General features: G+C 35.3%; 1 protein-coding gene and 1 pseudogene across 2 annotated transcripts in view; both read left to right on the top strand.

The window, feature by feature from the left end:
- Nucleotides 1–23,796, top strand: part of TTC17 (tetratricopeptide repeat domain 17) — a 96,479-nt gene that overhangs the window by 10,766 nt on the left and 61,917 nt on the right. For both annotated transcript variants that reach the window (XM_019746414.2, XM_019746413.2), the window contains exons 2-8: nt 10,444–10,533; nt 16,419–16,588; nt 17,250–17,361; nt 17,588–17,719; nt 20,751–20,860; nt 21,668–21,812; nt 22,296–22,435. In XM_019746414.2, the coding sequence (XP_019601973.2) occupies nt 10,444–10,533; nt 16,419–16,588; nt 17,250–17,361; nt 17,588–17,719; nt 20,751–20,860; nt 21,668–21,812; nt 22,296–22,435 (899 nt within the window). The remainder of the gene's footprint in view (nt 1–10,443; nt 10,534–16,418; nt 16,589–17,249; nt 17,362–17,587; nt 17,720–20,750; nt 20,861–21,667; nt 21,813–22,295; nt 22,436–23,796) is intronic.
- Nucleotides 8,759–9,850, top strand: LOC109455093 (glutathione S-transferase A1; annotated as a pseudogene).

A 23,796-nucleotide genomic window follows, 5' to 3' on the forward strand; every position in this document is an offset into this window, starting at 1 on the left:
TGGCTTAAAGCAACACAGATTTATTATCTTACTGTTCTATAGATTAGAAGTCCAACCCATATTTCACTGGGCTAAAGTCAAGGAGACAGCAGTACTACATTTCTTTCTGGCAGTTCTAGGGGAGAGTCCATTTCCTTGCCCTTTCCCGTTTCTGGAGGCCACCCACATTCCTTGCCTCCTGGCCCCTCTTTTTCACCTTCAAAGCCAGTAACATTGCGTCTCTCTGACCATTTTTTCCTTAGTCACGTCTCTCTCTTTGACCTCCCCATTCCACTTTTGTTGTGATTGAGCTGACTGCTTTTATTTTTTTATATAGTTTTTAATTTTTTAATCATAGTTGACATAGCTATTCCACTTTTAAGAACCCCTGTGATTACATTGGGCTCAGCTGGATAATTTAGGTTATAGTCTCTATCTTAATTAAGGTAATTTGAATAACAACCCTAACTTCATCAGTTACCTTCATTCCCCTTTGCCATGTAACTTAACATATTTAGAGGTTCTGGGGATTGGGACGTGGATATCTTGATTATACCCTCATTCTGTGTTCAATAAATATTTGTTGCTGGAATGAGAGTCACTTCTGAGTTACATACAGCTCTAACTATATAGCTACATAGTTTCTGTATATTTTTACAAAAAAAAGTTATAAGTATTCATATGCTACATATCCATGACTCTTGTGTCCTGATCCAGTGTTTCATTCTCTTTCCTTGTAAAATTGTAAATTGTCCACTTTGTTACCTTATTTGTGTAGCTCTTGGTTACATGAATCAGAAAATGTAGACTAATAGCACTTTTATAAGAAGTTGTTCGTGTTGAAAACGAAAAATTAACTTGCTTGTCAGTTAGAAAAATGGTGATTGTTCAACATGAATGTTTTCATGAAATTGGCTGCAATGCTGTACACGTTCAAGTCTAGATTATAGCTACATAATATACTTCAAATGCCTAGATTATTTTAGGCATTTTAGACATGACTTTAGGCATTCACAATTGCATTTCTCAAGAACTGTGAAAATAAGAAGGTAAAATCTAATTGAAGGTAAAACTTCCAAAAATAGGGATATAAGGCCATAAAAATTCATGTGATAGTCAGGATTTTTTGTTTATTTAAAGTTTATTTTTGGTTTTGATAACTTGATATGTTACAAAATTGAGACTGGTTTTTAATTCCTGACAGTTCACATTAATCGTGTTTTGTTGATCTTATACAATTAAATGTTTCGAGTAAAAGATCTGTTTACATTAATAGTAAAGTTGCTTTTTTAATTTATTTTATTTATTTTTCTTATTGGTTTCAGATGTATAAAACTAATAGTTGGACATTTACACCCCTCACAAAGTGACAACCCTCCCACCCCCCATCTACCACCCCTCCAATATCGCACGTAGCTGCCACAGGTCCACTGGCGCCATTCCCTGCGCTGCAGTCCACATCCGTGAATATGTATGTATATATATACATACATATATATACATTAAATATATATGTATACATATTATATATATATATATATATATATATATATATATATATATATATTATTGAACCACAGTCGACACCCATCACTATTCATTTCAACTTCAGCTTCAGGTGTACACTGCAGTGGTCAGGCACCTACACTGTCCATGAAGTGGTCTCCCCAATAAGACAAGTGTCCATCGGATATCCTACAAAATCTTTACAACATTACTGATTATACTCCCCAAACTGTCTTTCGTATCCCCCTGGCAATTTTGTGGTTACCGACTGTGCCTTCTAATCCCCTCACCCTCTCCCCCATCCCCACTCCCCTCCCATCTAGCAACCCTCAGTGTTTTCTCTGTATCTCTGAGATGGTTCTGATTAGCCTATTCACTTTGATGATTATAGCCAGGAGCCCCTGTAAGTCCTTCTGAAGGGTTGAGGCTGAACCTGGTATTTTGTAAACTTGTTTCACTAGACCTGGAAGAAAGTGCAAATCCACGATGATTAGCCTTCAATCCTGAAGAGAGAGTTGCATGCAAAGTGGGGCAACAGATTTTTCTGCCTCTCTTGCCCCATCCTTCTAAAACTCATCTTGCTTGCCTCTATATTACAAAAAAAAGTTATAAGTGACGGGGGTCACTTTTAAAAATGAGTCTTCCTTAGACAATCATTTGAAAATGGCAGTGAACTACATTTGAGATAAGGGTAAAAGTCTGAGGGGAGGGTAAGGAACAAGAAAATATAATAGATGTTGCCTTTTTGAGGTGCTTTGCCTGGCCCCACATCTGTGAGAGGAACTTTTCTCTGTGAATAGATAAGGAAAAGCTACAAAATTGTTCCTCAGACCTGAGTTTGTACTTGTCATTACAGTTTGTTTTTTAATGTATCATAATGCTCTAATGTTTCATTTTAACGAGATGACCCATAGATAACATTTAAGAAATACTTTATATATTTAAGTAATATGTGTTCACTGTGGAAAAAGTCAGAAAACCCAAGATGAGAGTAACAGCTGGAGTCCCACCAATTAGAAACTACCATTCATAAAATATGATGTATCAACTGTCAGATGGATTTAAAGAGAGGCAGTAAGAAAGATTCTTTATCAGTACACAAGAAAAGAACTACATGTGGCCAACAAAGATATTACAATGTATTTACCCTTATTCCTGCTTCTCAGAGTGGGTAGCAACTCAGTGACTGTTGTTAGGAATTTAAGTTGATTAAGCTATTCTGGAGAAAAACTAGCAAAAAATATAAATTTCAAGTGCAGTCCCTTTACTTCTCAATTCTCTTTCTGGGAAGGAAATAATTAGACACCTATCCAAAAAATTGAAGTGTAAAGATATTAATAACAATATTGTCAAAAAGAGAGAATAACTAAAAACCCAAATTTTAGTTAGTAGGAGCATGGGTAAATAACTTGAATATAATATTAGCCACTAAATACCCTGTTTCCCTAAAAATAAGACCTAGCCGGACAATCAGCTCTAATGCATCTTTTGGAGCAAAAATTAATGTAAAACCCAGGATTATATTATATTGTATTATATTATACCATGTCTTATAGTAAAATAAGACCTTATATTATATTATATTATATTATATTATATTATATTATATTATATTATACTTGGTCTTACAGTAAAATAAGACCGGGTCTTACATTAATTTTTGCTCCAAAAGACACATTAGAGCTGATTATCTGGCTAGGTCTTATTTTCGGGGAAACTTGGTATGATGAACTAGATCTATATTAATTGGCAGAGAAATCTGATGAAATGTAGAGAAGAGGGAAGAAGGGAAGGACATAGTATAGTAAATATATTATGATTCTATTTTTATAAAATTGTCTACATTGCTATATGTGTATATATGCATAAAAGTTATCCTGACATGAGATATATAGATATAGATATCTATATCTGTATCTGTCTATAAAACAGCAGATATCTCTGAAGGTGAGATATCAAGTAATTTTAATTTTCTTGTTCATATTGTCTATAATGTGTTCGTTTTTTCAGTAACATACTACACTTAGCTTACAATCAGAAAAAAGTTTTTTAACATTGAACATTGTTAGAGTGAAGTGGCATAAGAACTGAGATGGCTAACTTTGCCTGTGACACAGTGAGCAAGTTCTCAGATATAAATAGCCACTACTAATTGGAGCCTTGGTTTAATAGGACAGACTGACAGTGTATAAGAAGCTGTTAACTGCAGCTTTGGAAATTGTCTCTGACTAGAACAAGTACAAATTTATATGGGCAAATTGAAAGACTGATAATTTCATTCATTTGAATATCAGATTTCTTCAGTGGTGTAGCTTAGTCTGGTAAAAATGTGCTACTTTTATGACAGTCTTTTACAGAGATAGAATTTGAAAATATAAGGAACTTTAGAAGTCAGTAGTTTGTGTCCTCTGAGTTTATAGTTGAGGAAATGGAAGCTCAGGCAGGGAAGGTTGGGCAGCCAGTCGACTAGACCTGTCAAGGACTCATTTTTCCTCAATTCATGGGGGCTTGGCCCCTTTGCCTCCTCTTCAGATAGTTATCAGTTGAGTGATAATGCCATAGGAAATGGATATGGAGCGTCCAACAGATGTGACATCAGAGAGCTTCATCGAACAATCAACAGTGTATTAAGTGCCTAACATGTACCTGACAGCATACCGTGTTTCCCCGAAAATAAGCCCTAGGGACAATCAGCTCTAATGCATCTTTTGGAGCAAAAATTAATATAAGACTTGGTCTTATTTTAATATAATATAGGATCGGGTCTTATATAATATAATATAATACTGGGTCGTGTGTGTGTGTGTGTGTGTGTGTGTGTGTATAATATAAGACTGGGTATAATATAATATAATACGAGACCTTATATACAACATAATATAATATAATACTGGGTCATATATGTGTGTGTGTGTCTGTGTGTGTCTGTGTGTGTCTGTGTGTGTGTGTATAAGACTGGGTATAATATAATACCAGGTCTATAATATAATATAATATAATACTGGGTCTTATATTAATTTTTGCTCCACAAGACACTTTAGAGCTGGTGGTACAGCTAGGTCTTATTTTCAGGGAAACACGGTATTAAGTACTGAGGTTTGAAAGAGCAATAAAAAACATTTTTGTGGAGAGACAGACATACAATAATTACACAATGTAATAAATGCTATTAAGGAAAGGTGTATAAAGTACTAAGGGAGCTCAAGAAAAGGATGGCCTCACAAAAGAAATGTCATTTGAGCCAAGTCATTTGGCCTTTCCCAAAAGTGTAGGGATAGAAATGTATTCAAGTCGAGGAATTAGCATGTGGCTCTTAAAAGAGCCACAAGGATAAGAAGATACCCTAGGAAGAGGACCCTAAGAGATAGCATCAAAGACTTTTTGTATTAAAAACTTTCTTTGTAATATTTGGACAAATTCTAAGTGCTACAGGTGTAGTTTGATTTAGGGCTCAAACACTGTAACTAGAATAGGTTTTTCTGTCTTCATTTCTCTGCTTGTTTAACCCCATTCTCAGGCCCTCTGTGAATACGAATTGGACAGTTCCCCCAAAGCTCACTTTGAGTCATTTTAGTACCAACTGACCCCTTAGTTAATTAATGTCCCTTCTCAGAAATAATCACCATGACCAAGGGAAAGGAATTACTCACTGACCAGGGCTTCCCCTCTGGGGAAGGATGTGTCCAGCCAAGCGAGGCAGGTGCTTTGGCCACAAGAAGGGGATTGCAGCTCCTGGATAACGAAAACTAAATACCTGCTAAGTGGGGTTATTTAAAGTCCAGGTGAGATCTTGGTTGCTCTGAAGATTTTATTTAAGTTTTCTATCATATTGTCTCAATATTTAAATCTAAAATTCTGAATAAAAGATTTAAAATATTCCATCTCTGGTTTCTAACTGAAGGGGAAATTTTTTTGAGATTTCACTCATCAGTTTCAATCTGCTGTTGAGAAACGAGAGAGTTTCCTGATTAATGTTGCTTTTGTGTATTCATTTAAATACCATTTTAAAACATGGTAAAAATGTGCATCATATGTGAAGAATAAGTTGCATATAAGGGCTAGAATTAACCTTACAATAGAAATGTTCAATTTTTTTTCATAAACGGCCGATGGAAAGTGATTGACTCAAGCTTGCTTTTGTAGAACTCAAATATGTTTATACCCTTAGATTGGTTATTTTAAGTTTAAAATATTCACCCTTTATCTAATTTGGCAGTGAAGTAATTACCCTCATCTAGTGATATTTCCATCCATTACCATGTGTATTTACTGAATTCACAGAAATAGGGATCCAGATTAGAGATGTAGATATTAGCAGTGCCTTGGTTAGAAACAACAGCAAATGAAATATATGAAAATAAACTTAAAATGAGTAAGATATTTACTGCTATTATATGTAATTGGATACATGTACTTCCGTAATGTATTCAAAGGAAAATAAATTTGAATTGCCTTACATGATTTGTCATTTTCTTTGTTAAAATAAATTGCTACAATAACAGTAAAACTTTGTTTACCTAGAACACTTAAAGAATGAATCATTTTGGATCATAGAATTCCATTGAGCTAATTTCTAAATACTTAGTTTTTCCCTGTAGTTTAAATTTTGCTCTAAAATATATTTCATACTTCCTCACCTTCTAAAGTAGAAGAAACTAAAAATAATTCCACTTTTTCTTTATGATTTGGGTCATTACAAGCATCATTTATTGTGCTTTGCAGTAGTGGAAGTTTGTGGGGTTGTTTGTGCCTTGTGAAAAATCCATAAAGTGATTTGAGGCGTCGTGTATGCATTATGGCCTTTTTAACCTCTTTCTAATTTCTGTCACTCTTTGCATCTGGGCATATAGCAGCCTCTTCTAAACACTAACAATTTTGAAGGCATGTTACAATTCCTTTTGTATATAAAGTAGGAGTACATAGGCTCCAAATGTTGACTCATAGTAGGCCTGGTGCAGAGTCCTAATAAACCTTACTGGTTGAATGGATGTTGTAGTGTTTACAGAGTTATCAAACATACCTTCTTTGTAATCTTCTAAGGAAGAGAGGTATTTGAAAGGAGATATGTTCAAGCTAAGTGGCATTTGCCAAGGATAATTATCATAAAGTCTTAAAATTTAAAAACGTGAAGGTACCTCAATAAAAATATATGTCAGGCTATAAATCATCTGCAGCCAACCCTTATCTGGTGAAGATCCATGCCATTTGCTGCCATGTAAAAAGAGAAACACAGCTGTCAGTGGACTCCTTTCCTTCTGCTTAACTTTATACCTCCTCTAGCTGCTGTATGTTTGTTGTACTGAAAGCTTCAGGAAATGAAAAGTATTTCCTTATATTTGAATGCTGACCAAACCCATGCTGTTCAAATATGGTAAAGCCCTGGTTATCTAGTATCTTCTTAATGTAAAACTCAGATTATATTTTAAATATTTCTCTAATGTAAAACTTCATTTGTCTCATCTCTCATGCCTCTTGCCGTTCTCCAAATATCACGTAATCAGACTGGTTAGGTATTTTGGAATGGGAATGTCATACTCCTACATTCATTCCCCCTCCCCCCAATTTTTCTTGAGAAAAACCTCATTTAAAAATACTTATATAGAATCATAGCTACCTCATGAGATCTGGACAAAGTTGCAAAGTAAGTAGATTTTCTTTAGCTTCCTTATGTAAAGGTCTTCTGTACTTTGGCTACTGGCAGTAGCTTTTACCTTTTCTCCTGTAAAAGTTTGGTTGCTGTATCACAAACAATATGTCACATTGTTATAAAAAACATTGATAGGCTTTCAATTTAAATTGGTCCATATTCAATCCATTATAGTAGCTTTCCCTATCCATATATGACTCTTGGGAATATGTTAAACTACTGTGAAAAGAGAAGCAAAATTTTCCACCTCTTGTTGAGATATACCTAGCATTTTGCTTGTAGGCCTTTGCTAGGTTTGATTGTTTAATAGAGAAGAGTTACAGCTCAGGTGGCCAAGTATAGGCCTTGTGCTTATATTTTTAGTGCCTTTTAAATTCAGAGTCCAGTTTTAATGTAAATTCCAGTATAGTGGAAAAGCCAGGGAGCAGTGAAGGGATCTCGTGTTAAAAGGGAGACCGTGAGAGATGATAATTATGTAACTGCATAATAGTAATTGTGTAGTTCAGATAATTGCAATGATGTAGGAATGGAAGTTGCTCGGGGCCAGCCTCTCTTTCCTCTGGCGTCTCTGAGGTGGTAGAATGAGGAGAGGCAGATGAGTTTTACCTATAGTCACACAACATTGTCCAGTTGTCATAGTGCATATTACTAAAGCAACCACCCATTTATTTCATGTTGTTCTTATTCCCTGTTTTTGAAATAATGTTCTTTTAAAGCCTCTCATATTCACCGAGGTCTAAGCAATTCTATCTTCTGCACTTAAAAAGCTAGCTCTAAAATCAGTCAGTTGAGCTAATGTCAGTTTCTTAGAGGTTACAAGGAAATAGTTTGTTCTCACAGTGGAACTTCTTGAAGGGCTGATACTGTGTTTACCCGAAAATAAGACCTAGCCAGACAGTCAGCTCTAATGAGTAATATTATATTATGTAAACCCGGTCTTATTTTACTATAATATAATATAATGTGATACATTATAATACTATACTATAATATACTATATTATACTATACTATACTATATTACAATATACTATATACTATATACTAATAATATACTATATTATACTATGATAATATAGTATAATATAATATATAATATAATGTAGTACCGGGTCCGGCTGATGGCCCAGCTAGGTCTTATTTTCGGAGAAACACGGTATATAATTTGACAATCTAACACTGTGAGGTAGCAGGAACTTCATCTCATCTCTAAGGTACCAAGGCCAGTGTCTTAGATTTTTTTCAGAAATTCAAAAGCCGTGTGTGTGTATTGTTTTCTCCTTATTATAAACGTGTACATTACAAACAATTTAAAAATATACAAGTATACAAAGTAAAAGTGTGAATGTACCTCTCCTCTTGATCCCACTTCCCAAAAGACACCACTTTAAACCAACGTAGTTTTGTGCATGATACAGACATGTGTATATCTATAAAAATATATACATGTAATTTCTTTTTAAAAAATCATAGTATATTTATTATCCTTTATTGTTTTAGTTACCTATACATTGTGAACATCTTTCTATGACCGTAGATGTAATTTTCTATATCCCATTCTACTGGATAATGGATTTCCCTATTTCCTTATCGATGGACTTAGGTTCTTTCTTTTTTTTTCCAGCTGAAAGTGTTATAGTAAACATCCTTGTATATATCTGCCTACTTGTTTAAGAATGTCTATAGGGATTTGGACCCCACCCCTTTCAGAGGGCGAGGGTTGTCACAATAGTAAAGCCTCTGTGCAGACATTAGGATGTGACGTGGAGGAGCTGAGCAGAGAGACAGCCTGGGCTTTAAATAGAGAAGCCAGGAGCTGTATCATGGTGGGGAAGCCCAAGCTTCACTACTTCAATGGACGAGGCAGAGTGGAGTCTTATCGAGTGGCCCTTGGCCGCAGCTGGAGTAGGGTTTGAAGAGAAATTTACAGAAACTCCAGAAGACTTGGGAAAGTTAAAAAACGATGGCAGTTTGATGTTCCAGCAAGCACCAATGGTCAACATTGATGGGATGAGGCTGGTACAGATCAGAGCCATTCTCAACGACATTGCCACCAGATACAACCTCTGCGGGAGAGGCATGAAGGAGAGGCCCTGGTTGACATGTATGCAGAAGGTGTGACAGAGTTGAATGAAATGATCCTGCTTTTTTCAGAATGCCCACCTGGTCAAAAAGATGCCAGGGTCACCCTGATCAAAGAACAGCAAATCTTTATTTCCCACCTTTGGAAAAGTGTTGAAGAGCCACGGACAAGACTTCCTGGTTGGCAGTAGACTGAGCAGGGCTGACATTCACCTGGTTGAACTTCTCTGCTATGTCGAAGAGCGTGACCCCAGCCTTCTGGTCAACTTCCCTCTGCTGAAGGCCCTGGAAACCATCATCAACAACCTGCCTACCGTGAAGAAGTTTCTACAGTGTGGCAGAGGAAGCCTTCCCTGGATGAGAACAATTTAGAAGAAGCCAAGATTTTCGAGTTTAAATCAAGCAGGCATGGACACCCAGCACATGCAAGACCACTATTCTGAAGTTTTCCACCAGTGAAGTTCTCTACCTAAATTTAGACCTTGACTCTTGTGAGACTAAGAAGCTTTTCCAAAGTAATTAAATAATCATCTCCTATGAGCAGGGGGAAGAAAAGAATGTCTATGGGATAGTTTCCTAAAGTGTATATTGCCAGGTCGAAGGGCATACACTTTTAACATTTTATGTTGTCAAATGACCCTCCAAACAATAAAAATAAATGTATAAGCATGCTACCAGTAAATGAGGGTTCATTTTTGCTGCATCTTTAACATGGTCACTTACTTATAATCCAGAGAACATGAGTTATAAATAATCTGAAAATTATTTATATTATCTTTCATTTATGGCTTCTATAAATAGCTTTCAGAAGTAGCTGCTTTTAGTATTTTCCTTTTATTGTTTCCAAACCTGTTCAGCTATGGAATGTGCTATCAAGACAAGATAATCCCTTTTTTTTATTACAGGTGTGAAGTATCTTTTAAGGAATTTATCATTCATTGCCAAACATTTCTCTTCTTGAATATTTCTTATATGACCAGTCAAGTTAGAATAGTCACATCAAAACCTTGCTCTTTCAAGGTGGAGTTCAAGGGACAGCTGTTGCACCTGTCATTCTCTTTGCTGAAATTTATGTGATCATTTTTGAAATACCCCTGGAGTTTTACTGAGCACCTAACACTGATTATAATGGTGATTGAACAATAATTCAAAACATATTAAAGGAAACTTGGTTAATCCAAACAAATGTTAATGAAATCTAAGCTTTATTTATTGCTTTCTTGCTTGTAGGTGGATTCACCAATGAACTTGAAGCATCCCCATGACTTAGTCATATTAATGAGACAAGAAACAACAGTTAACTACCTCAAAGAACTGGAGGTGAGGCACCTGGGCACATAATATGCAGCTGAAACTTGTATTTCACAGGAACTATTGTATTAAAAAAAATTAAACATTATTTCTTAAGCCTGATTCTTTGACTTTTACAAGAATTTACTACTTTTAAATCATGTTTTTAAAAATAACATCTAACTAGAGTAGCCTTTGAGCAGTAGTAAGAGAGTCAGACTACCCTAGCCTGGGCTTTATGCCTGATTCTTGACTAACTATATCCTCGAACAGAGTTTCCATGCAGAAGTTTTTCCATCAAGTATGAAGAGGAATAATTTGTGGGAAGATTTTTGGAAGGAGAGTTTGGGTAAAATATGAAAGGAAGAATGGTTTTAACACCCTATAAAAATATAACTTCTATTAATTCCCAAGCAGTAAAAACTAAGGTCTTGCCATTGTGTTCTTATGATTGAGGAGAAAAGCGTTAATCACTTTGCACCGTGAAAACTTGAAATGTATTAGTGCTAATAAAATCTGGCCTTTTTGTTTCTGTCATTGATTTCCATAAACTGATTTTGCTTGATAGCAAACAATATTAGTTTTTTGAAAAACTAAGTTTTTTCTCATAAAATCTGCTTAAAAGTTACAGAGTAAATTGAATCCAAATTTTAAGGAAACTGTAAATTGTGAAAAAAGTGGACCAATTTGCAAAATCAAATTTAGAAAATTATTGGGAGTAATAAGAATGGTAAGAGTCGGATCAGTCTTGAGAGGTAGAAGCAATCATAACAATCATCCTCATTTTAAAGGCGAGGAAACAGACCCAAAGACAGTGAATTGCCTGATTTCACATACCGGGAGCAAGTTGTAGCAGAACCAGAGGCAACCAACTGTTAAACCAGGTAGCCATTCATTTTCTAGTTATGTAAAAATCCCGAAATTCACTTGTATCAATTCAAACTAGTACATCTATCAATGGAAATATTTATCATTATATACATTTCTAATTCCTGTGAATTAAGAAGGAGGAGCTTTTAGAACATATTAACCAGCTCTGCATACGTAGTAGTACTTTTACCGTATTTATAAATCTCATCATTTTTTAAATAGTCTCTCACCTGTTCCTACTAGTTTCATCACTTACGTATTTGGAAATGTTGATTTTTATGATACTAGAAATAAGACAATAAATATATATATATATATATATATATATACACACACATATATAGGGTTTCATTCTTGGAAACTTGATCTGTTTTTATTTAAGTACAGTGTTCAAAAGATGCAATGGTACAGAAAATAGTTTTTATTTTCAGATGCATAGGCACGTTGTGTATGTTTAATGCTATCTGTTTTTTAGGGGGCAGTGTGATATAATATAAAGAGAAGGAGACTTAAATTAGAGTATATATAGGGGGGGAAAGTCATTCACCAAGTCAGTGAAAATGCAAATAAAAAATGTTAACTCCTTCAATTTTTGGTTAAGATAGTATAATGACTGTATACTTAGTACGCCCCTTCTGCTTCATATACACATTAATGACAGGTAACATGCAAAATCAAAATCAAATGGAGCCAGGCCTAAAAGCAACATAAACATCCCCATGGACCAAAAATGGGAACAGAAAAACAGTTGAGAAAGTGACTAAAGCTATAAACCTGCTGACCAGCAAGGCCAGAACCAGGCTATGTCTGCTGGTTCAGCTCTGTGGAGTAAAGGGGACTGATAATACTCCATGCAAGACAAAATAAAGGAAGAGAACTAGGCTTACTGCTTGTAGCCTGGGATGGAGCCATTCCGTTCATGAAAAAAAGCTGGGCGAGGGGTTGGGGGTGGGGACAGGGGAGGAGTCAATAAGACAAAACAAAACCTGATGACCTAAAAAGGAACTGAACCATTGAGTGGTTCAATAATTGCACCTTCAATTTCCTGAATACCATTTCAAGGCAGAATATTACCTTGGGGTAGAAACCCCAAACCAAAATTTTAAGATCTGTTTCTAGACTGGAGAACCAGATAGCACCTGGAAGCAACCACAAAACTGCTAGACACAGGAAATGGTCATGGAGTGGTTGGGAAGAGAGAGACAGACAGAGCTGGAGAGGGCTGACGGATGGATGACTCCAGGGTTTTTGATCCAAGAGATTGAAAGGATGGAGTTGACATTAGCTGAGCTAGAGAACACTAAAGGATGTGTAGGATTGGGGAATTTATGGAAATCAATGATAGTTTGGCTTTGGTATGTTGAGTTTGACGTACCTGTTAGACATCTAAGTGGACATTGAGTAGGGTGTTGGTTCTTCAAGTGTGGACTCGGGTAAAGGTCTCTCTGGTAAATTTGTCAATCATTGATGTACAGACTTAAAGCCATGAGACTAGATAATACAACTTATTTACAAAATAGTGACAGCTGGATAGACTTCTTAGATATCAGAAGACAATGGAGGAATAACCAAAAGTACTAAAGGAAAATCAGTCAAACTAGAATTTCATATTTTTTTAAACCATCATTTAAGAGTGAGGGCAAAGCAAAGATGTTTTCTGATGTACAAAGACAGAGTTTACTAAACAGAGACTCTCACTTAAAAAGATTAAATTAAATTAAAGGTGTACCTTTGCAAGAAGAAAAGTAAACCCAGTGAAAGCTGCATAGAATGTATAATGGTGAGTAAAAATATTGATGAAAAAGTTACTAAAGTCATTTAACTATTTTTTGTGTTTTAAAAGGTAAAACTAGATGAAATTAACTATATGGCGTTGGGTTGAGGCATCATCAGTGATTAAACTGATCGTGTTAGACTCTTGTCATGTTCAGGTGAAGGTAAAAGTAACTGAATTAGTTAAAATCCTGTTGAAATATTTATGGGCAAACATCAAAAATTTAGGGATATTACCACATTTTAAGTATTCTTGCCAAAAGAAATATGAATCCAGTCAAACCACAGTATAATTTGTTAATCAGTATAATTGGTTTCCTTTGTCATTTTAATATTCAATTTTTGTTTTACAAGATTATCCTTAAAAAGAGTCCGTAGGCTTCATTAGATTGCCAAAGAAGTCCATGACACAAAAAGTTAAGAACTTCTGTATCCTGCTGTCAATATTCAGGAAATATGGAGGATACAGGAACATGTTAAACGAACCTAGGAGATAAAATCAACAAAATCTCAATTTCTTTAACAAATAAAAGGATTTAAAAAAAAAAAAAGGAACTAGAGAAATAACGAGTAGATTAAAAAAAAGTAAGAGACAAATTAACCAAGTGTGTGCTGACCTCACTGGATTTTGATCCAAACAAACTGTATTTTAAAAAGAGGGAAAAAACAATTGGGAATTTGAGCACAGACTAGATATTTGATATTCAGGAATTAATATTTTTTAGATGTAATAATGGTGGTGTATTTTTTTTAAAAGAGTACCTTCAGAAACATACTGAAATATTTGCTATGAAAATTTTAACCAAACGTGCAGTAAGCACAAGCACTAAAATAACAGAAATGCAATCTATAGTTTTCAAACCTACAAATTAAGAGAAGGTACAGGAGGAGGGGAGGGAATGTAAAAAGTGTTATCACACACATGACAGGCAAGAAAAGGGAAAAAGGCAGCAAAGCAAAAGAATGATAATCCCAAAGTAATATGGTTGCAATAAATCCAAATAGATCAGCAATCACAATAAATAGATTAAACTTACTGATTAAAACTGAAACTCAGATTGGATTTCTTATTCAGACCAGCTGTATGGTACATATAAGAAACATGCCTTAAATAACACAAAGTGTAAACATTAAGAAAACAGTTGATAAAGTTGACCATTTCAATATTAAAAGCTTCTCTTTAGCAAATGACACCATGAGCAAAATTAAAAGATAAGCTACAAGCTGGGAGAAGATATTTATAATGCGCATAACTGATAGCAAATGAAGTCACAGAAGTACTCTTTTTCATAAATTTCTACAACTTGATTTTTTAATAACTTACTGGGGAAAATGGGCAGACTTGAGCAATCAATTCACAAAATATCTCATAAACATACTGAAAATATATTCAATTTTATTAGTGATTGATTAGTTAAGATAGTCTACATTTTGTTGCAGAATAAATCAACATTTATATTGGCAATAAACAGCCCCCAAAATTTCAGTGCTATTCTCATGAAAGAAGGTGGAGGCTCAAAGAAAAACAACTAAACAATATAAGCCTGTTTAAAGTTTCTGCTTAGAAATGACATACGTCATCTCTACTCACACTTCATTGGCCAAAGCAGGTCACACGGCCATGCCTGGAGTAAGCAAGGGCAGTACACTGTAGTTTGCGTGCAGGAAAAGAGGGGTTGGAACAAATGATTGGAAACATTACTTAGTGACATCCTGATAATGGCTTAAAACAATAAGGCCACTCTGAACCTTATGCCAGGACCCAGGCTGACGAACTTGTCACTGTCTGGAATAGTGCCATTCTTAGTATCTCAGGGGAAAGAAAGAACATGGTGAAGCATACACTGGCTCTAAAAGTGCTTCCCTCTGCAAGGATCAAATGGCACTTGTCACGTTCCACTGGCCAAAGCAAGTCATACTGGCCACCTCTGAGTCCAGCACAACAGTGATGTACGTTCCTCTTATAAGGAGGGGCAGCCAAATCATTAATAGCAATACAGTCTGCTGCAGTAATACAGTCTCGCCCAGTAATTGTAACAAGATAACATTCCATGCCCATCAGATTGGCATAAATTAAAAAAGTGTGACAAAACCAAATGTTGGTAAGTTTGAGGGGATATGGGTATTATCATAATCTGTTGGTAGAATTCTGGTTATAACCACTTTGAAGAGCAAATTGGCAGTGTCTCAATAAAACTGAAAAGTGCCATCTTATATGACCCCATATTTTTACCCTGCTGGAACTTTCACACATGTGCACAGGGAGACTTTTGTAAGAATATAGTAGCGTTTTTAATGGAAAAAAAAAATTTAAGAGAGGCAGCCTAAATGTTTACAAGAAGATGGATAATACATTTTTTATACATCCATTAAAATGAAGAATTTAGAGTTATACTGACCAATGTAGCTAAATCTCAAAAACAATGTTTTTAAAAAGTTGTAGAATGATACATACAGTATGATACCATTTATATAAAAAAAAATTTTAACTTACAAAATAATGCTATATGTTGATATTGGAGATATATATATATGTGTGTGTATATATATATATATATATACACACACACATATATACACAAAGTAATACATAGTAGAAGAGAATAGAGTAATATATTGTAATATTTTATAAGAATATACATAGAAATGATACCTTAAATAAATTCAGGATAGTGGTAACTTTGAGAAGAGAGAGGGATTTCCAAAACAGTAAAGAGGGGCTTCGACTACTTTATTTTCCTTTAAAAAAAAAAATCTGAAGTCACTATGGCAAAATGTTATATGATAGACATGGGTGGTAGAAACAAGATCTTTATGTAATTCCTCTGTATGTTTGAAAAAATAAAATTACGAGTGGTAGGAATTCACCTGGGACACAGAGCATTAGGGGAAGTTATTCCAGGTAGCAGTATCAACATGCTGAATGTCTTGAAGGACTGGAATATTAGGTTTAGCCGATGTAAAATAGTTTTAGTTGTGGAGCCATTCTGTTCCAGGGAAGTTAAGTTGACAGATGCAGCTTTGTAGGTAGTCAGAGGTCATATTACGAAAGCAGCAGTGTGCCAATATTGTGTTCTGTTACTTTCTGTGTGTGGACACCTGTTTTGAGAAGCTTATTTACGTCAATTACATTAACAGGGTGTATTCAGAATCCTCGTCTTCCCTCAGTATTCTCTGACTTCTTCAATACATTAAATTCTCTTTTCTCTTACAGGGTATCTAGACTGAAATATTAGAAAAAATCCATTGTGTTCTTATTTTCTTCTCAACAGAAGCAATTAGTTGCTCAAAAAATTCACATAGAAGAGAACGAGGACAGAGATACAGGACTGGAACAAAGACATAATAAAGAGGATCCAGACTGCATCAAAGCCAAGGTGCCCTTGGGGGACCTGGATCTGTATGATGGCACATACATAACTTTGGAGAGCAAAGACATCAGGTGAAGAGATGACCTTCCCCCTCCCACTTCACCCCCCCCAAAATTACGTTTTCCTGAACCTTTCACAAAGCAGTAAGAAATTATTTCTCTAATGACAATAAGCTTCAATCACAGATGAGTTTATTGAAATTTGAAAGTTCAAAGTACATACAGAATTCTTACAAATCAATTAAAAATATTTAATACTACCATAGAAAATTGAACAAGTTATAGTAAAAGAAATACAATTGGCTAACAAACATGTAGAAAACATACTTCTCAGTAATGATCAAGTAAGTACAAATGAAAACATTTAGATAGTTTTCATCAATCAAATTGAAAAAAAGTGTTTAAAAATCAGCAACTGGTAGAAATGTGGAGAGGCTGTCAACAGAAGTATAAATTGAACAGTTCTAGAAATAATTTAGCCATGTTATATTAGCTTTTAAGAAGTCCCTGATCTTAGCATTCTGTAACCAACCTATTTTCTCGGTCACCCTTGACTTATGTTGAACTCCCAAAATGTTTGACTCTAACAACAGCTATGTGAAAAAGGTATGAATGTTGACTAATATTGGTTATAAAGCTGAGATGTTTTGAGAATATGGTTCAGTTAGGGAAAAATTAGATATTTCTTCACCATTCATTCATTCATTCATTGCTTCTTGTTTCTTGATTTTAGCCCAGAAGATTATATAGACACAGAATCGCCTGTCCCTCCAGACCCTGAGCAACCTGATTGCACTAAAATTCTAGAACTTCCCTATAGTATACATGCTTTTCAGCACTTGCGAGTAAGTAGAGATTTCGGACTTTTTTTTTTTTTGGCATTTTTAAAAAATTTAGTCTCTTGCTTACAAATACCTTTTTCTTTCTTCTCTCCTTCCAGACAGCTTTATAATTTTACAAATATCTTGTATTTCTTGAGATTCCTGGAAAATAAATGCTATGAGATAACGAATTACTTGTGATCTTTTTTAATCTCCTTTTTCTATTTTTTAATGTTTTCCTTCTCTTCAGGGTGTACAAGAGAGAGTTAATCTTTCTGCACCCCTACAACCTAAAGAAGATCCAGTCTTCACATATTTATCTAAACGATTAGGAAGGAATATAGACGACATAGGGCACCTCATCCATGAAGGCCTACAGAAGGTAAGTCATCCGTGACTTGAAGAGCCAGGAGACTCTGTGTGAACAGAAGATATTTTTCTCTCAGAAATTACCTGCCTAGCTCATTTTTGTCTAGAGAGTGATTTTCAATCATGATTACATTAATGTAAACTGTACAGTTCAAAGCTAGGGAGAAACATTGGTAGTCCATCCCCTTCACCAGGAAGGGATGCTGCAAAGTTTTACTTAAACTAAGTTATGAATAAACAAATTACAAACTAATCTAAGCAACAGAGTTTATAGGCTAGATTGTATATTTTGAGTGTGAAAGAAAAGTTAATTTTAGTGTCTTGGCTGTATATACACATAATGCATAGATTATCACCATTCTCTAGACAAGGAAAAGAAGCACCACCAGCAATAAAATCTTCTTGTAATTTTCTTTGAAGGGAACATCTACTTTAAAAAAATGAAATAGGGAATAATGCAACAGGACCCAAAAATTTCAATGTATCAGTCAGGATAACGTGGGAATTAGAAAACGGCTTTTGCTGTTCTCAGTGCCTAAGGGGTGTCATGATGTAAGCTAGTTTCTAAGCAGTATTACAGTGTATGAAGTAAAATGTATAATTGCAACTTTTATATACATACAGTTTATTGAACTACATTATACATTTTATGTAAATATATGATTATTTTTGTAGCTAAGTTACCATCTTCATCTTGTTTTTCTGAAGGTAATGTAAAACATTGCATTCCCAGAAGTTGATGAGTAATAAGGGGAAACTGGCCTAGGATTTAAAATATCCTTCAGTAGTTCAAGAGAACGATGAAGATGGTTTGGACTAGAATGGTTAGTATTGGAAATGGAGGGACTTCAAACTATTTCAGGAAACGTTTAGAAGTTTAGAAGCTGATGAATTAGATATGGGGAACGAGGGGAAAAGAGGAATCAAGGATAGTTCCTCAGTTTTTTGGCTTGAACAACATGAAAGAAGAGCAGGATTGGGTGGGAGAAGAGAAGATGAAGTTCTGTTTGGCCACATTAAATTTGAAATACCTGTATGATTCTGGAATTCCAGGAAGGGTCAGAGCTGGATGTATCGATAGAGAATAATTGTTAAGTAGGGAGTATTTACAGTCATGGGACTGGATAAGGTCACCTAGAGGACAGTACAGTTTGTTTGAGAAGATGCCACCGAGTCCTGGGTCCTCCCACAAGTAGCTGTCACCCCGAGAGGGGAGGGCCAGCAAGAGACCAAAAGGGTGTCCGGAAGAATGTGGTGTCCTAAGAGCAAAGGGGAAAAGAGCTCCAAAGGAGGAGGGAGTCATTAACAGTGACATTCGGACATTTATAGATTTGGGGGGACTTTATGAGAAATCTTACAGAAAGGTTTTTCTTTAGAGATTAATTTTTCTCTTCTAATATAGTATGATGTGTAGAGTATTCTGCTCATCCTAATGTTTTCAGTAGTTCATGTAGATTTTTAATTCATCTTTTTGTTCCAATTCACAGTATGAAGTCTGAAAATAAGGGATAAACATGAAAGCATTTGTTGATTTGAAGGAAAACTTTCTCAAAAGGTTATCAAAAAGGAGACTGAATCCCAAGTCCTAAGTCATTTGTGAAAGACCGTAGTATTTCTTAACCAGCTGCACATAGTGCTAAAATCTTTCATTACATTGCTCAAAAATCATATACTTTCCTTGAAGATGGAGTATATAAGGCTAATTAACAGAACTAGACTTAGTTTAAATCTTAAAAATAACTGTTTTGAAAATAATTGGTCATTGTAAAAAATTCAGATTATAAATTAAAAAGTCTATATAAGGGAAAGTAAAAATTATAATTAAGAAACTCATAGATAATTACTATTTTATAATATAGTCTTTTGGATTTTTATTTTTATACATCTTTAGAGTTAAAACTTAATTACTGTCCTAGGATAAATTTTTTGTAGTGGAATTGTGGGGGTCGAAAGATAATCATATTTTTAAGGCCTTTTACATAACGTGTTGTCAAATTGTCCCCCAGAAACACTATACTGTACTAACCTAACATTTCTACAGTTATTATCTGAAGTTAATATACAGTGTAGCCAGTATTGGCACTCTTTTTCATCTTTACCAATTTGTAAAGGGAAACTTGTATCTTTTTAACTTCTATTTCTTTAAGTTTTACGTCATTTCACCAGCTTATTCGCCATTGTTTCATATTTTTGAATTATCTGTGTTTTTGTCTGTTTAGACTTTTTTATGAGGTCCTTATGTAGTAAAGATATTAAATGTTGGCTATCATATGTTTTTCCCAGTTTATCTTAAACATGATGACTTTTTTTTCCATGCTGAGTTTGAATTTAAACTTACATTGAGTTTTTGATGTGATCCAGGTCAGTGTGATGACCTCTATGTGGTTGAAATTCAGTATATGTTACGAGGCAAAAAATCCAGGCCACAAGAGGAGCAAACCTATATGAACTTGTTTAACTTAACTAAATAATGCACTTATTTACTATATACTCAAGACTTAGTTTTTAGCAATGTGAAGGTTTGAATGAGATTCTAAACACATATGAGATAATGAGAAAGGTTAATCTTTCACATAAGCATAAGCCTGTCATTTGCTTATGTATGTACCTCCATCCAGATATTAAATACATAGGACACTTTGAAATATGTTAATTTCAGGAATTTCACCTTGAGAGCACCTGGCATTTCCGAGTCGGTTAGGTCCTGACTTCTAAAGTCCTGAAATCAGGCCCAACAGGTTGTGGCTACTTTGTGGGCTTTTCAGCTTTGTTTGCCCCTTGGAATGCTAGTGGTCGCAGGGTCACTGTGGGGATCGCACCTCAGTGCACTTACCCTCGCTCAGCTGCTGATCAGGAGGGGCTTTGACAGGTGCAGTTTCCTTGTACTTTGTCCTCTGCTTTATCGCTGCTATAGTAAGTCTGGCTCTTCCTTATCTTAAATTTCAGAAGAGAAAAAGTAGTAAAGGTGCTCATTTTGAACATTCTAAGTTGAAGAAACTGCCTTGAATTGTGTTTGATTGTTGTTTTATTTGTTGACTCTCTAGAACTCTTCCTCATGGGTACTGTATAACATGGCTTCATTTTACTGGAGAATAAAGAATGAACCGTATCAGGTAGTGGAATGTGCCATGCGAGCACTTCACTTCTCTTCCAGGTAAGTTTCCGACCATTCTGGACCTTCTGATTTTCCACATAACTCAGGACTGCTAACGAAATAATACATAAGAAGAAGCATTGTGTGGTACTTACATTCTCCTTCATTCCTGTTCAAAGAAATTAATCTCATCACAACAAATGACAAATGACAAAGACGTCAAAGTGATAATAGCATAATATACATCTGATTTCCATTGGGAAAAAAATACATCATGTAAGTGCCCTATGATTCACTTGAGTCTTGAATGCAAGGGCCTTGGCTGGAGAAATTATCATAAATTAAATTTTTCTCGAAACAAATATAAGCCCTAAATACATTTTAAAACCATAAAATATTTGCAAGACCTTATTTTTGTGGTAAAATTTATAGCTACAAGCACCGTCAATTATATAAAAATGAAACAAGATTTTCTTCAATTATTTTCTCCATCTGTAAGTACACTCAAAGTTATTTCCCTAAGCTCTGTAACTTTGAGTGTAACTTTCCCTTGCCAGGTAGTTTTAGATACCGTGTTTCTCTAAAAGTAAGACCTAGCTGGACAATCAGTTTTAATGCATCTTTTGGAGCAAAAATTAATATAAGACCCGGTCTTATTTTGCTATAATATAAGACCGGGTCTTATATAATATAATTAGTAATCTAATCTAATATAATATAATATAATATATACCAGGTCTTATATTAATTTTTGCTCCAAAAGATGCATTAGAGTTGATTGTCCAGCTCGGTCTTATTTTCAGGGAAATGGTAATTGTAGAATACATGCTTCTTTCCTAACATATAGCTCTGCCCCTTCTCTTTTAGGCACAATAAGGACATTGCCCTGGTGAACTTGGCAAACGTCCTGCACAGAGCACACTTCTCTGCTGATGCCGCCGTGGTGGTCCACGCCGCTCTGGACGACAGTGATTTCTTCACCAGCTACTACACTTTGGGAAACATATATGCAGTAAATACAACTTTCTGTTTTCATACAACTTCCTGTTTTCATGAGCCAAACCAGCTGCTGTTTTTTTCTGTTTTTTTCGGTCACTACAAAATACCTTTTTCCATTCCTGTTTTGGTCTGAACAAGGGAAAGCGGTGGAAATCATTAGGAGGGGGGGAAAAAGAAAAAAACCTCAACACAATAATGTATCATAAGTGTCCCAGCCTCTTACCCAAAAAAAGAAAAATAATGAAGTTGATAGGAATATTCAATTTCTGCAGAGTACCCTTCTTAAGATATTAATACCTTCCCACGAAGTGATCCTCTAGCATGTTTTCTGGTGGTGGAGATTTGACCATAGATCAAAAGAACATTCACTGAGGTACAGTCCAGTGAGATATACGTGTGATCTCATATATCACTGGGGGTTTGGACAGACGCATATGGGCTGTGGCTAACGTTTTCTCCCCCGTGTGTACGTGTGTGTTTGCTTTTGTCTCTTCAGATGCTTGGGGAGTATAACCACTCAGTGCTCTGTTACGACCATGCGTTGCAGGCCAAACCGGGGTTTGAGCAAGCTATAAAGAGGAAGCATGCCGTCCTGTGTCAGCAAAAACTGGAGCAGAAATTGGAAGCTCAACATAGGTAATTGGGAGGAGAAATTTCACTGTAGCATTGACACCATAAAACTTTAGCTTAGACCTGTGTAGGGTGCTGTCAGTGTTAATTTGATCATTAGAATTAAGAAAAACGTCACCGCTGCTAGTCCTGTCCCTTTTCTCCAAATCCAGGAGGTTTAGCACAGTTTAGTGATTGTGGAGAGGAATCACTTCAATAGCATGGATTCCAGGACCTAGAGAAAGTTGGCAGTAAATGCTGTCATTTAGAACTTTGCAATTTGACCATTAATTACTTTTATGAAGTCAGATGGAGGTGGGAATGCTGCTGGATACTCATTCTGTTGATTCCATTTTTATTTCCATGGAATACACTGTCATTAAAATCACTTGCATGTGCTATATTTGATCTTTCTCCCCTCAGGCTCCTAGGGTTTGGCTATTGTTACATTAGTCATGTGAGTTTGAGAGACATTATTTGGCCCACATTTGAATCAGATTTGTGTAAGTTATACAGTAATGGGATTCTATTGTGCTTGGTCCTTGCAGTGTACTTAATAAAAAAATAAAATAAAAAATGATTCCATAAGTAATAAGGCCAGTTAAGAAACTTCACATAACTCAGAAGTGAATTGTTCATCTCATAGAATTAGTCTTAATGTTTTGAGTCTACCACTTTGAGTATTAGAGAATTAAATGGCAATTGGGAACTCAGTAAACTTCTGCATTTGCCCTTATTTTCCAGTCTGTTTAAAGCATAACAGTAGTGAAAAGGAAAGAATGACAGCTTATTTGTTTATACCTGGCTTCTGTTATACCTGATCAGAACTTTCCCTGGCGGAGCTTCTTCCACTATCATGCTCTTAAGAATCGAATTGATTCTCTTGTATATAATCTGTACAGCTACTAAATCTCTATACGTCACAGTGTAATAAGCAGTAAGATTTTTGTGACCAGATATAATCAGGCAGCTGATTTGACACCAAGTGGTAGAAAGTAATCCTCTCTAAAGCAAAGTTTCTGTAGTTTTTCCCAAAATCTGTAAACCAAGGAGCTAGAGTGTGAGAACAAGGTACTGTGGCCCTTGCTTTTAACCTTCTCTTTAGGCAGAGTCAAAGGAAAAGGTAAAAAAGGATTCTAGAAAGACTTGGACTGTTAGTGGAACTAACACCAACTTTGTGGAGGGAAATAGAATTGTTAAATATGTAAAGCTTTATAGTAGATTGTTATGTATCTTTTTTGACACGTGAAAAGTTAGTTCAACACACCATTTACTCTCAGGCTAGTTGTATTTAAGGGAAGAATTTCGCATCCATCTTTTTGCCCCAAGTTTTAAAACAATAGTATTTCTCTGGCCCCGTTATTCTTGAACTTGTGCTACAGTAATTG

Source organism: Rhinolophus sinicus, linkage group LG06 (genome assembly GCF_036562045.2).
Source record: "Rhinolophus sinicus isolate RSC01 linkage group LG06, ASM3656204v1, whole genome shotgun sequence".
Taxonomy (NCBI): Eukaryota; Metazoa; Chordata; class Mammalia; order Chiroptera; family Rhinolophidae; genus Rhinolophus; species Rhinolophus sinicus.